At 35.7% G+C, this 15,501-nt stretch overlaps 1 protein-coding gene across 8 annotated transcripts in view; it reads left to right on the plus strand.

The window, feature by feature from the left end:
* The window catches only part of D2hgdh (D-2-hydroxyglutaric acid dehydrogenase), a 270,875-nt gene that overhangs the window by 224,423 nt on the left and 30,951 nt on the right, over positions 1–15,501 (plus strand). For 5 of the 8 annotated variants that reach the window (XM_069835982.1, XM_069835979.1, XM_069835981.1 and 2 more), the window contains exon 2: positions 12,638–12,926. In XM_069835982.1, coding sequence (XP_069692083.1) covers positions 12,647–12,926 — 280 coding nt within the window. In that variant the 5' untranslated portion in view covers positions 12,638–12,646. Of the gene's footprint in view, positions 1–5,538; positions 5,651–5,816; positions 5,915–12,637; positions 12,927–15,501 lie in introns of those variants that run through there. The other 3 variants (XM_069835975.1, XM_069835977.1, XM_069835978.1) reach the window with 3 other exon arrangements.

The raw sequence follows: 15,501 nt of genomic DNA on the forward strand, positions 1-15,501 counted from the left end.
TCAAAATTAGTTTGATATTAAGCACGGAATACCCAATATTAAATAAACATTTAGGGCCGTATTCATAGACATTTTTAGCGCGAGCTTCCGGTGGATGATCAGCGTTTTTGTATTCATAAACCAGTGTTAGCGATAGGATATGATTTGAATTCTGTACTAGTAACCAGTGGATAGCCGGGGCTAGCTTAGTACGCTCGTAGCGCGTGCTGCGAAATGTCTATGAATAGCACCCTAAATTACGAGTAGTAAGACACTAGGCCTACTTACATGGAAAATTTCTTCACAGTATCCTTAAATTGTCTGTAGGGGAAGGTCCAGGAACTGCCATATAATTACTGTCACTTTTCTTTAAAAATAACATGTCTCTCAACCAGATGTCTTGTTTTTAGTATTTTTAGTATTTTTTAGTATTTATTTATTTTTTTTTATTTAACCTGGTAGAGATAAGGCCGTCAGGCCTTCTCTGCCCCTCTACCAGGGGATTACAACTATAACATGAACAATAAGATTACAATTAATATTAAATTTACAATTACCATTACATTAAAAATTAAAGTACGACAAGAATACCTGATAGACTATATACAATATTACAGACACTCAGTAGGAAGGGTTGGATACTATTGAAATATTCACAGATATCGGCCGCTGAATGATTTCTCATTCATTAATATCCTGATTTTCTCTCTTTATCACGGCGCGAAAGTTCTGTATTATGATTGGACCATAATGTCCATTGTTGAAATGTTGATTGCTTCTCAGGTTTATTTAATTGCGCAGCTTTTTCTTGCGGAGAGGAAGAGAGGTGCGGGTGCTTTTGTTTCGGTAGTCGAAGGTCGGCGGAAATCAACGCCCTTCTTCCAGCTAACCCCTCGACTACCACCTCCTTAATCTTAAGTAGGGCCTACTACAGACAGTTATTGCCACGTAACTACTATGGAGGGGTTTATGAGACCTCTGTTTATTTTATATAAAATAAGAATTTATTATGTGCAACATCTGCAGCATACTGACCATTGGTACATGATTACAGAATATTATAACATGTAAATATAAGTCGTTTAGAAAATGTAAGTAGTCTAAAACAGCTACAAATAATAATAACAACAACAAAATACAGTAATGACTTGTTGCTTTTCCCAACTCTTTCATTCTTAAACTTATTGAACTATTATCACCTTTTTATATTGTAAAAATAATAAGAATTCAGAATATAATGCTAATATTTACTACATTTCAAACAGGTCAGTGAAATATTTTGTTAAATTATTGTTCAATTTTCTGGAACGGAAACTGTTTACTGTATAAAAAAATATACTTTTCACTTTCCAATTTTTTTTTAAATTAAAGAGCACAAGACTTTTTATAACATTGCACTCCTTCATAAGACCACTCAATCTTCGTGCAAACACCTCACACAAATTTTCCTGGAGCACTCCAAGCGAACAGAAACTCCGCATCGAGAGCATGGATATTTTTCTCTCTTCAAACATTGAAACCACGTTGCCTAGAAGGTCCTGCTTTTTCCGCCTTGTTTACATGTAGAGATGACAGTTATACTGCACAACAATCCGAAAAATTAAAATAAATAACGAAAACATGCATGTGAAATACACACACGCAACTACTATAGTACGTCTGTGAGACCGCTCCAGACAAACTGGATTGAATATTACTTGAGAAAAAAATTAAGATAACCCGCGTGACCTTCTCGTGATGCAGGTCTCGTTCGAACTGAAAGATAGACAAAGCAACGAAGGAAATGACTTGAAGTTAAGATAATTTTTAGTAGGTTATTTTACGACGCTTTATCAACATCTTAGGTTATTTAGCGTCTGAATGAGATGAAAGTGATAATGCCGGTGAAATGAGTCCGGGGTCCAGCACCGAAAGTTACCCAGTATTTGCTCATGTTGGGTAGAGGGAAAACCCCGGAAAAAACCTCAACCAGGTAACTTGCCCCGACCGGAAATCGAACCCGGGCCACCTGGTTTCGACGTGGTAACCGTTACTCCACGGGTGTGGAAATTTAGATAAATAGAGAAGGTGAAAAACTGGGAGCGGTCTAGCAGACGATCCATAGCTCTTAAGGGTTAACAATGAGAAAGGAAAACATTTTCGAGTCAGTCATTCATTGCACTGGACTAGCGAATTACCACCAAACGGATTACTTACTTACTTACTTACTGGCTTTTAAGGAACCCGGAGGTTCATTGGCGCCCTCACATAAGCCCGCCATTGATCCCTATCCTGAGCAAGATTAATCCATTGTCTATCATCATATCCCACCTCCCTCAAATCCATTTTAATATTATCTTCCCATCTACGTCTCGGCCTCCCCAAAGGTCTTTTCCCCTCTGGCCTCTCAACTAACACTCTATATGCATTTCTGGATTCGCCAATTAAATTAATATAAGCTTTTCATTAACACGTCGTAATGTAAAAGAAAATGGAGAAAATTAATATTGTAGATAACAGGAATAGTACCTATAGGCCTACCTAACGTACAGTAGTTTGCAACTTATATAGTAGGCCTATATGAGCAGTGGCGGTGCGTTAATAAGAGCACAAGAGCACGTGAACACCTTGTTTTCATTAATGCACGACTAGATTTATTATTTAATACCGTATTGACGTAGTGGAGATGTATAAATCAGAATCGAGTATTTTAAACTTCCCGCATCTTGCATTAACTTCTTATGTAAGCTTGGAAACATGCGTTCACGTACAAGCCGTGCTCTTTTCAAGGATGTTACAGGAATTACACGCATGCGCGAGAGAAAATTGTCATTCGCTGGATGCTTATGACTCGTCAAGAGCACAAAGCGCTAAGTGAACAGTGAATCTATCCTACAGATTTCGGGTGCATCGTTCACGTGTTTTATCTCGAGGAGGAAATTTAATAGTCTGTATTTTAGCCTGTAGGTGCCAGCATTTCTCACTGACGGAGCCTTTACTTTGTGTGGATGTGTGTACAATGCTGCTACGAGGGTGTAGTTTGTGAATTACTATACTTTAAGTGTTAGCATAATAGCATAGTTTGGTAAATATTTATCCATGGTTTGGCTTTCAAACATGTGGTGGCTCAATGTAATAGTGGTATGAATTTAAGTATCTGTGTGGTAGTGTATAATATTTAAGAATAATATTTACTGGCATGTATTTATAGTAATCAATCTATGCGAATGGGATTATAGTACTGGTATAGGCTATAGTGTATCAGTGAACCAAAATATATTACTGAACACACGCTTTTGTAAATAATGACACTGTGGATATGGATCAATTTTTAACAAATGTAAACAATGAACTCTGTTCAAGCAATTTTGAACAGTAAAGAACTGGGTAAACTGACTAGGAAAAGTTGAAAATAAAAAGACTGGGTTTCATTATTATTATTATTATTATTATTATTATTATTATTATTATTATTATTATTATTATTAGGCCATATTATTATTATTATTATTATTATTATTATTATTATTATTATTATTATTATATGTTTTGAATTTATCCTACGGTTTTTTTTTCGATAGTGAAACATTGAAATCATGACATTACATATTAGGCTGAACGTACGATTTCAAATTCTTTTCGGGTTTGGAACCCAAAATTGTGAACACACGTAATATTTTATCACGAGCCGCAGCTGTATTTGAGAAAATATTTCGAAATGTTAACTAATATCATGTTAAATCCAGACTATTAGACTATGCTTTCCAGATCCAATGCCAGACGTAGGCCTACACCCGGACATATTATATAAAAAAATAAACGTTAAGGGCCATATTCATAGACTTCTTAGCGCGGGCTTCCGGTGGATGATCAGCGAACTAACGTGTTTCGTATTCATAAACCAGTGTTAGCGATATATGATATGAATCCTGTACAAGTAATCAGTCGATAGCCGGGGCTAGTTTAGCACGCTCGTAGCGCGGGCTAGCGAAATGTCTATGCATAGCACCCTAACTGTCCGGATCAAAACCGGACATGTGGTTAGCCTAGGGAGCATAGAGAAGGCATACTTGGATTTTCGCTTTTCGACACAAACACGAAAATTATTCTCCTAAGAATATTTACACCATAAACTATTTATTCGTGAAGAATGTTTAGGAAAGTGAAATGACAAATTCCAGGAGAATATCCCGCGGCCCGGTATAATTGACGCCAGAGTCCGGAGTTTGAGAAACACTGTTCTAACATGTAAGATACTTTGATCGTTGTTCATTAAAGATACCTGTCAACAATAACCAGAGTGGAGTGACATGTTATTTTTAAAGAAAAGTGACAGTAATTATATGGCAGTTCCTGGACCTTCCCCTTCAGACAATTTAAGGATATTGTGAAGAAATTTTCCATATAGGTAGGCCTAGTGTCTTAATAATTTAATGTTTATTTAATATGGGGTATTCTGTGCAATACATGCTAATTAATTTCAAACTAATTTTGATCATATGCGTAAAACTTTTTCTTGATAGCTGGTCACCCTAATTGCCTATGTGTTACGAAGTTCGAGAGTTGTTTAGTAAACTATCAAAAGGCAGGTCTGAACGTCACAAGTGATACCAAGAAGACACCAATTACGAGGCAAGTAGGCCAGGAGATAATGGGTTAGGGGCCAGTTCTTTCCCCTTCCATTGCATACATCGCCGACTAGCTAAATTGAAGCTTTTATATATAATCTGCAGTGCTTGGGAAAAGTGACATAAGTCAGTTTCCACAAACCTTTTTTGATAATTTATTGACAACTTACACTGGTTTATGTCGATTTGATTTTTATCTGTATGAATTATTGTAATGAAAGGAATACCTATGTATTTTTTCCAAGCGAACAGATGTTCCGTAAGTTGTCAATAAATTATCAAAAAAGGTTTGTGGAAACTGAGTTGTGTCACTTTTCCCGAGCAAATACCGATGTATTTTTTCCAAGCGAGCAGATGTTCCGTAAGTTGTCAATAAATTATCAAAAAAGGTTTGTGGAAACTGAGTTGTGTCACTTTTCCCGAGCACTATATATATATTATATATATTCAGGTGTTCTTCATATTTATTATTAAGTTTTACATCACATAAGTTGTTGCACTGTACAAAATAAGAACTATCGCTATTATAAAGGTGAACTTTCTGATTAGTATAGATGATATAGGTCCAAACTTTGTAGGCCTGTTCTCGCTCTTATTATTATGTTTGAATAAGTTTTGTCAAGTTTCTGTACATTTTCAGGTCATTTGGCTTCTTTTGCATGGCCTGTTAAATTTTGCCTTAGACAGAAGACAGCCATTTATTGATCAATAAGTTTGTAAAATGAGAGTTGTTTGAAGTAAAGACACTAGATGAAGACACCATTTGCAAAAACCAGAATTACGAAAAAAGAATGTTGAGACAACACAGGTCAAACTTAAAACAGATAAAATCTGGTCCCAATGCGCGATAGAAGACAACCTTCATGCACACGTCAGGATGACATCTCCCCTCTTCCTCTCCCAAAACAGCTGGGACTGTTACACGTTTTTCCCGCGAGGGCGCACTATAAAAGCGATTGTATATACACGTGACTTTTTGTTTACAAGTAGACGAATTGCTACATAACCTTGAATTCTGGACTTCTTTAACCTTGATTATCAATCAGTTGTGAAGACAGCCAAGTGTAAGTACTGCGGATATTCATTTTGTTGACTCCATATCATTCTAAGGAAAAAATTTAATTAGAGTAATACAAATTATGCTATGATAGAGTGCAGATAATGCAAAGCAGTAACAGAAACGAGGCAGGTCAGTTGCTTTGTCATAGTGAAAACGTACAAAATGACTGAATTGATAAGCCAGGATAATATCGAGAAGAGAAGGCCAACATTCCTATGATCATTGTGTGTTAAATTACATCAGAGATAGCGACTGTTAAGTGAGTCTAGTGAGTGGATAGAGTGTTTATGCTAGTGACAACATTGAAGATTTGTGATTACAGCGATGAACAAAACGCAGATCTGTGAAGGAGGTTCTCCATATCATTTCATTCAGTGTTTCATTATCGTGTAATAATATCTTCTCACCCACAGATCAACAAGTTAAATTACCGTCTTCTGTATATTTCTCGCATCAACCACACAGTTCGTAATTCGTAGTTGGTAGGCTATTTACTTCATGCTGCCGACATATGGTGTAGTACAGTGGTATTCAATCTTTTTTGCTAGTGTACCCCCAAAATATATTTGTACCCCCAAACTGCATTGTAGTTATATAAGAATTAACAAAAGACTATGATTGATGTTATACTAGAATTAAATTATGGATCCCTAAATTATTATTATTATTATTATTATTATTATTATTATTATTATAGGCCTACAATAGTTATTGATGCAATAATAATGAACTTAGTAATGATTTACGTAAAATGTTACTCAAGCAAGGAAACACAAGAGTTGATATAGGCTAGATCTCCAAGTGATCAATCCAATTTCTACGGGAAAATCTGAAAGAACAGATCGTAGAAGCTGTTGTGTGTTGTGTTATGCTAAATGCGGTGAGTGTCGAATGCACATTTCATTATGGTGGGCTTGGGAGTGCGCCACAGGGCGGAGGGTAGACAGTAGACAGAGAGCAGCTGCCATGCGGCAACAGTGGGGATAACTTCCCCTACTGCGGATCTGTTCTTTCAGATTTAGCCAAGTAATCTTCACCAAGCTGAAAGGTGAATTAAAGGAACTAGCATGTCACCATACAGTAGGCCATATATTATAGCTACTATGATATACTGTAATGACCTGACACTATTGAATTATGAAGTTGAAATTAATAATGACAAAATGAGCTCGAGGTCCGGTGCCGAAAGTTACCCAGCAATTCTGCTTCAATTATCGAGAGAAAAGCTATCTAAAAAAAAAAACGAGATAACTTACCCTTAATCACTATTTGAAGCCGGGCCCGCTCGTTTCATAGTCAGACATGCTAACCGTTACTCCATAGCCGCGTACATTCTACGGTTTACGTCACTTTATTTTTTCACTGAAAAGAATATAGGCCTAGGTGTAAACAATAAAATTGCACTCTCAATCTTAGTATAGGCCTATTGCATTTATTGTTAAATACGTCCAATTGATCAACTGAAACGACTTCATTAAATTATTTCTATATCTAGAATTCCTGAGTATGCCCAGCTATTAAATAATGTAGAATTACACATTTTATGTAAACTAACAACTATTGGCTCGATTTACGATAATACTTAGGCCTACACATTTGGAGTTTGAACACTGAGGAAAACTATCACTAATGAGGAAAACTATGTTGTAAATATACTTTCATTCTTCAAATATAAAAAAGCAGCAGGTATGGGAAAAGATTTAAAAAATTTGCACCAATTTCTGTTATAGATATATACGAAATTCAATGGAATAATCATTTGCTTTGAATGAACGATTCTTAAATTCCGCATCAAATTATAATTTCAAACCTAAATGAAAGCAGTCGTAAGGAAGATTTAATAGCCTACAGTAGAAGAGAGAATTAGAATGTAAAGAAGAATTAGAATGTAAAGAAGAAGAAAAAAAATAGGAAAAACAGCCACAGTAGGCCTACCTGCCAATTTTGTCTGATGAAAGAATTTTTAATTAGTCTGTCCATTTTTAAGAAAGTCATGGGTTGCTTTACTTTGGCTTTTATTTATAAAACTGTTCAAGGGATCTATGATCCATCGCTGTGGCGTAACGGTTAGCACGTCTGACGAGCGGGCCCGGGTTGAAATCCTGGTTGGGACAAGTTACCTAGTCCAATTTTTTCCGGGGTTTCCACTGAACTAATTGGAGCAGAATTGATGGGTAACTTTCGGCGTTGGACCTCGAACTCATTTCGCCATTACTAATTCACATATCATCATCATAATCATCCATACCATAGCTTGGATTAAATTTACGATGCGGCGTGCTGTACTTGTACAAGAGCGCGACTGTTCGGCTACCAATCATTCACAGAATAGGAATGGTAAGCACAATAAATCTCAGGATGCAGTGCAAGCCTTTGGATTCTTATTCCGTATAAGAAAGAGAGAGGAAAAAAAGGGGATGTATGCCCATTTTTTCAACTTGTTTATTCCATGCTGTAATTGACGATCTGTATTGTTTTCTGTCACATTAGGCCTAAGTGTGCCTGATTTACATAATTCCACACCTGTGGAGTAACGGTCAGCGCGTCTAGCCGCGAAACCAGGTGGCCCGGGTTCGAATCCCGGCCGGGGCAAGTTACCTGGTTGAGGTTTTTTCCGGGGGTTTCCCTCAACCCAATACGAGCAAATGCTGGGTAACTTTCGGTGCTTGACCCCGGACTCATTTCACCGGCATTATCACCTTCATATCATTCAGACGCTAAATAACCTAGATGTTGATACAGCGTCGTAAAATAACCAAAGAAAAAAAATTTACATAATTCCAAATGTCATCTGTAATTTGCAGCTCACTGATTTAAGACAGTATAAATCAACAATTTCTTTTACATTAGAATACTTTAAAATCATAATTCAATATATCGTCGGCTTACTTACTAAATAAACCCCGTAAGTTCAATTTCTCCCGGATGTCGGAATCTGTCTATATTTTCAAAATACGTCTCCCGATAACACATCGTAAACCTGGATATCTTATGTTCCTATATTTTATAAATAACAAATGCATAACAGTTTTTAGCTGGGGTATAAAACGAATAAGAAGTTATTTTGCTCTGTTGTTAAATTTCCTCAAATGCATTTACAAGGTCAACGATATGTAATTAAATCTATATCATTACAAACAAATAATGAAATAATTTAAAATTAAATATTTATTTATGTAAGAAATTTTTTATTTTGATTTTATATTCCTCTCAATTGATTATATTTTCCTTCAAATCTCCGGATATGCATTTCTATTTAGATAAAGCTTGAATTCTGATTGCATCTTCGGAGAAATGTAGATGACGCAATTGTTACGTAAATATAAATTTTCATTTACAGTAGTTATCTAGAAAGGATGACCACTGACTGTCTGAGTTTGTTACACTGTTACATCCTTTGACAAATAACTTAGAAGTTAACTTCTGTTCTCAGATGACTAATAATAGGCCTAAGTGTTAATTTTATGACACACAAGAATTGCCTGCCTGCTCCATGGACGCCCATAGGATCATGTGAGCCTCACTACAAACATTTGTCAGGGCCATCTTCCCTCTCCAATATTTTAATGAATGTTGAAATTATATAACTTAAATACAGTACTAAGATTCGAAACTAAGAAAATTTTGGTACAGCGTCTGGTAACCTTGATTGTTACTGAAATTGAAAAGAATTATTTGGGCAAGAGGAATAAAAAAACCCTCGGATAATAAACAAGTAATAAAAACAATATTTAATTCTAAAAATAAATGCAGGCATACTTTAGTGAAAATATTAAACATTTATTTACCGGTAATAACAATTAATATGCAGATATAACCAAGTCAGTGTAGTGCAGTCTAATTAATTGTTGTACACTAGGCCTAGTGTCCTAACCAGTGGCGGCTCATAAACATTTAATGCCTAGTGCCAGAGATAAGGATAATAATAAACACTAACAATAATGACATTATTATTATTATTATTATTATTATTAATAGGCCTATTGACCTATTATTATTATTATTATTATTATTATTATTATTATTATTATTATTATTATTATTATTATTATTATTAAACTCACCAAAATGTAATACAACTGTACACAAAGTCTAGACAAATTAGAGGAAAAATGCACACTTATCGGTTAATAGACAGGCATTCCATCAATTATGTAACGTAATTTATTTATTTACTTTGTTATTTAACGACGCTTTATCAACTACGAGGTTATTTAGCGTCGATGGAATTGGTGTTAATGATATATTTGGCGAGATGAGGCCGAGGATTCGCCATAGATTACCTGACATTTGCCTTACGATTGAGGAAAACCTCGGGAAAAATCCACCAGGTAATCAGCCCAAGCGGGAGCAACTCCGGATCGGCAGGCAAACGCCATAGCCGACAGAGCTACGCCGGTGGCTCGTAACATAGTAGTAGGAGGAGTTGAAACATCAGTCGTATGGTAAACAATGATAAAAACATAGTCTATAATCATTAGTTCGATTTTATTTCTACATGGTACACTTCCAACATGCAGTCAAGCAACTCGTTTTGAATGATTTTAGATGTACCCTTAAATGCTGTTGACTTGGTTAGGTGCTCTTTTAACTTTTTAAGTCTTTATCTAACTCAGAACTGAAGTGAACTAATTCACGAAACACGCTCCTGTATTGTAAGTCGTCGGATTTATCCTACCTTGTTAATAGTAAATCTACTGCTGCTTAAAATTTTATATAGCCTAATTTATTATTAAATTTAGGACATACCTGTTTTCTTCAACTTGCTCGTTGTGTTTTATAATCGTGAGTCTGTAATGTAAGTTTAACTGAATTTCAATACTCTCTATAACCAGACAAACTGAAGACATTATTCATACTAACCTTCGAGTTTTTGTGTGTTAGTTTATCCCTTAGCCCTAAGTGTAGTAAATCTGTAAGACCCCTTTTGACTAGTGACGTTCACTTCGGAACAGAACACACGGGAAACAGAAGAACACTTCTCCATATCTCATCCACACAACCATTTTTTTATAGGCCTAATAGACATCCAAGTTGAATTTGCCAGATCTGTTAACTTTAGCACTGCTGTTTTTGGTGAATATTAAACGCCGTGTAAATCAATTATTTAACAGGAATTTAGTTTTCATAATACGTTAATATTGAATTTTTTATTTTATTGGGTTATTTTACGACGCTGTATCAACATCTAGGTTATTTAGCGTCTGAATGAAATGAAGGTGATAATGCCAGTGAAATGAGTCCGGGGTCCAGCACCGAAAGTTACCCAGCATTTGCTCGTATTGGGTTGAGGGAAAACCCCGGAAAAACCTCAACCAGGTAACTTGCCCCGACCGGGATTCGAACCCGGGCCACCTGGTTTCACAGCCAGACGCGCTGACCGTTACTCCACAGATGTGGACCCGTTAATATTGAAAGCGGAGATTTTAATAAAGTGATAACTGAATTAATTTCTTCACAACTTACACAACACGAAAACACTTCACAGGTTTACAGTTTCGCACTACAGTTAGAAATACTGTATACTGAAATAAAAGCATTCTTAAACAAAGTATTGTAAGAAACCAGCAAGGATTTTATTCCCTTATTTTTGCATACTTTTCTCTAAGAAACTTATTCCAACAAAGCGGGAAAAGAGTGCGAGGTAAGGGAGTGACGTAGTAAATGCGGTTGTATACAGCTACCGAAGCATTTAAAAACGAAAGCGGTAAACTGTGCCTGGCAAGTTTTAGATGCTGAAATGGACGGGAGAAGATGAAAATTGCGCGCGCATCCCATTATATTTCTTATGGGATGTAGTGCCTGGCTCAGATCCATGCTGCAAACACTGGTTACAACGTGGTTGGCGGCAACGATAATATTGGCGGTAGAGTTGAGTCGTTCAGAGCAGAAGTGGTGTAAGTCAGAAATGGGTAATGAGAGTTAAAGTAAACATTCTGTGAAATATAGCGCAAAGTAGCAATTAATATTCAATTTATTTAAACTTGATAATCCATGTTGAATCTTTCGTACACTACTTTTAACACTTGAATATAAATAATTGATTAAATGGCGATCTTCCTCGTGTTAATTATGTAAGCATGTGCGGCTTACAGCACCGGTAGTAGGCTCTGAGGATGGTGTCGAATAGCACCGAAACAGCTGTACGCCGCACATGCCTACATAATTAACACGAATAAGATCGCCATTTAATCAATTATTTATTTAAACTATTAGTAGTCAGTGGATAGAAGAAGTGGTGGTAGTGTTTAACATATTCAATCATTTACATTTTTTTGCCCAAATAAAGGTCTATCACTGCAAACCCAGCATTCTCCAATCTTTTCTATTTTCCGCCTTTCTCTTAGTTTTTGCATAATATATTATGATCTGTGTATCTTAATGCTGTCTATCATCTGATATTATTTTCTTCTGTCTGGAACATTCCTCCTGTTCTTCATTCCTTCTAGTGCATCCTTCAGTAGGCAGTTTCTTCTTAGCCAGTGACCCAGCCAATTTATGTTTCTCTTCCTGATCAGTTTCAGCATTATTCTTTCTTCACCTGCTCTTTCTAGCACAGCTTCATTTCTCATTTTATCTGTCCATTTTCTCTTCCTTATTTATTTTTCCGAAGGTCCACAGAAGATACTCCTTTTTCTATTAAAAGCTTCCTTTGCTATTGCTTTCCTCCTTTTGACTTTCTGGCAATAATTATAGTACTCCCCAAGTATCTGAAGCTGTTCACTTGTTCTACTGATTCATTTCGAATTTGCACGTTTATCTTATTTATTGTTCAACCTATGTAGGTTAAAAGAATGTACTCTTAGAAACCTTTTCGAGATTTGTGTAATTGTGTTCTACAATACTTGAAATAATTTTATATTATACTCTTAGGGCCGACAGTGCTCTTGCTTACTGATGTACATCCAAACTCAACCACATGAATGTCTCTACACTTTTATTTTGTTTTTAATGAGCGAATATAAAAATACGGATTTTATATTGTTTGCAGACAGTCAAAATGCTGAGACAGATTCTAAGGCGTGCAGTCGCAAGGAGAGCGGTAGTGTCGACAGTAATAAAGAATGAGGCAGTTCGAAGAATCCACTGTGGGAGGAAGTGCTGCAGTTCTAAAGTGGAACTCACGTCAGTTCGCTATCCTGGTGTCAAACGTGGCAACTACGCACAGCTCAGTGACAAACACGTGCAGCACTTCCAGAGCATCTTGCCGAAGGAGAGAGTCATCACAGACCTCAGTGATGTGGAGAGCTACAATGTCGACTGGCTGGGAATGGTTCGAGGTTTGTATCTACTTAGGAATATACATTTTTCGGTAAATTTTGTAACAACAATTTTCAACTAAGTAAATTTTCAAAAAATGTTTCATATACTAGTACTAAGCATATTTAAACTTATATTATTGGCCTGGCCCAGCTTCATAATTCTATGTTTCACCTTTTATACAGATCCCTTTTATACGGAAGTGAGATTTGAATATTAAGGAAAAGGGATTTGAGCAGAATCAAAGCAACGGAAATGAAATTTGTCAGACGGACAGCAGGATATACTCTTTTAGATCGAAAAAGGAATGAAGAAATATTGGAACAATTAAAAGTAGAGTCAGTAGAAGAAAAAATAAACAGATACAAACTAAATTGGCTACACCATGTAAAACGAATGGATAATTCAAGAATCCCCAAAATGATGATGCAACATCAACCCAGAGGACATCAACGGTTAGGAAGAACCTTTAGACGACTGCTAGATGGAGCCGAAACAGGTCTAGATGATGATGATGATGATGATGATGATGATCAGCAGATGAACTGAAAGCAATGCTCAAATATAGCCATCTCAACAGCATTTACATAACACATGTTATTAATGGGTGGGAAGGGCAAAGGCTAATTGGGATTTCCTGGTCTCTGATCGGGTCAAAAACCCTGATAGAACTGATATTCGCTTGCCGTGAATTTCAGTGAAGTCCGGAGGGCCTAATTAGTCAAATTTACTCTCCTCACCTCCATGCTGGGGCTCCCTGGGGTCTCTTAAGATGCGAAAGAGAAAGTGGTGTGCAGAAAGCTACCACATTTATCGTTCCCAAGAAAAACTGCAAACATCGACATAAAGATATAAGGATCATATGCGGAGACTAAGAGGAAGGGTGGGTTTGCTGTGAAAGACCTGCCCTTGGGCAGAAAACTATGACTGAATGAATGTTATTCATACTGCAGTGCGTTCGTAGCTCGTCCGGACCGTTATAACATAACCTAAATAATATGAACAAGTGTTAGAAAAGTTTTAATTAGGGATGATGAAATAAACAAGAAAACTTTTATTGAAGGATGATGAAATAAAAAATAAACATGAATAATTTTAAAAGGAACAATTATTGAAAGTACAATTTTCAAATTTGAATGTTTTAGTGGTCCGGTTGAGCTACGAACGCACTGTACTACTGGAAGTTCAGCTTTCAAACTCTATACATTGTTAAATGTTTATATTAAACAGTGTTTTTGTTTATTTCTTTTCATAGCATTAACATTCACAAAGATCACCGATGTGATCTAGGGGTTAGCATGTAGGACTTGTGCTCTGAGGTTGAGTTCAGACGTGGGTTTGAATCCCTCTTGAGCAGATTACTTGGTTGGGTTCTTTCCAAGGTTTTCCCCGACTGTAAGGCGGATGTCAGATAATCATATGGCGAATCCTCGGGCTCATATTGTCAAAATACCCTTTCTTCAATTTCTCTTTCTCCTCTTCCTCTTGTATGGGTCCAATGACCATTCTGCAACTATGAAAACTATCAATCCAGTGGCGATATGATCTTCTTAAATTTTTTGTTCTTTGTGGTTTGTAATTTTATAACTTCCGACGTAAAAGGTTATCTAGCATCTTCAGAACGTGTTGACTCCATTTTGAATGAGAGTTTTAAATTTCTTTCACCATTTCTTCGATATTTCATTTAATTCTAAGTCAGTCACTTCTGATTTTGTCTTTTAAGGCTACTCCACTTAAGGAATGTAGGAATCTCATTTATTAACAGTTTATTCTTATCATGCTGACGAGTTCAACATTCGCTTTCGTAGAGGAAAGCTGATTTTGCAATACTGGTATCTAATTTTAATTTATTTTCAAAATTCCTTTTAATGCTCTTATATTTTACTAAATTGCTGTCAACATCTTTTTGGTGTGCAGGCTCTGAAATATAACTTCCTAAATACACAAAATCTGTTGCCTTAATCAACTTACACAATTTAAAATTTCTGATGCAGCGATTAATGCCATAGGATCTCATGTGTTAAAATCATCCTTAGCTGTAATTAGTAATCATTTGTACCCAAGAAACTTTTATTGTAAATGATTTCCTATGTTTTCTCATCATTTATCTTAATGTTTTTTTCTTTCAAATTGTCACATACATAATTGTTTTTAATCATTGCTTATTGTGAATTGATTAGTAGGCCGATCTGTGAATCCTTATTTAGAGCGGCTTTTGTTGATGCAAAACTATTCTTTATTATTATTATTATTATTATTATTATTATTATATTATTATTTATGTCCATTATGTATTATCTGAAGATTTTTAAAAGTTTTAGATTATTTAATTTTATAATCAGTCATTTATCACTATTGCCTATTGACTTATTTACACAAAAAGAAAATTCACTGTAAGTGTTGAGTTACTTTCAGTAATATAACAGAAAATTCAGAGCTCATCTGACAAGTAGATGCATCTAAGTCACATATTTCTTAAATTGATTTCTTAAGTTGATTAATATTAATTTTAGAGTAGGTACAATAAAGAGTGAGAGTTTAAAAAAATCAATTGAACTAAAAAACAGTACGAGGACTGACTGGAAATTATCTAGC

This window comes from Periplaneta americana, chromosome 9, assembly GCF_040183065.1.
Source record: "Periplaneta americana isolate PAMFEO1 chromosome 9, P.americana_PAMFEO1_priV1, whole genome shotgun sequence".
Taxonomy (NCBI): domain Eukaryota; kingdom Metazoa; phylum Arthropoda; class Insecta; order Blattodea; family Blattidae; genus Periplaneta; species Periplaneta americana.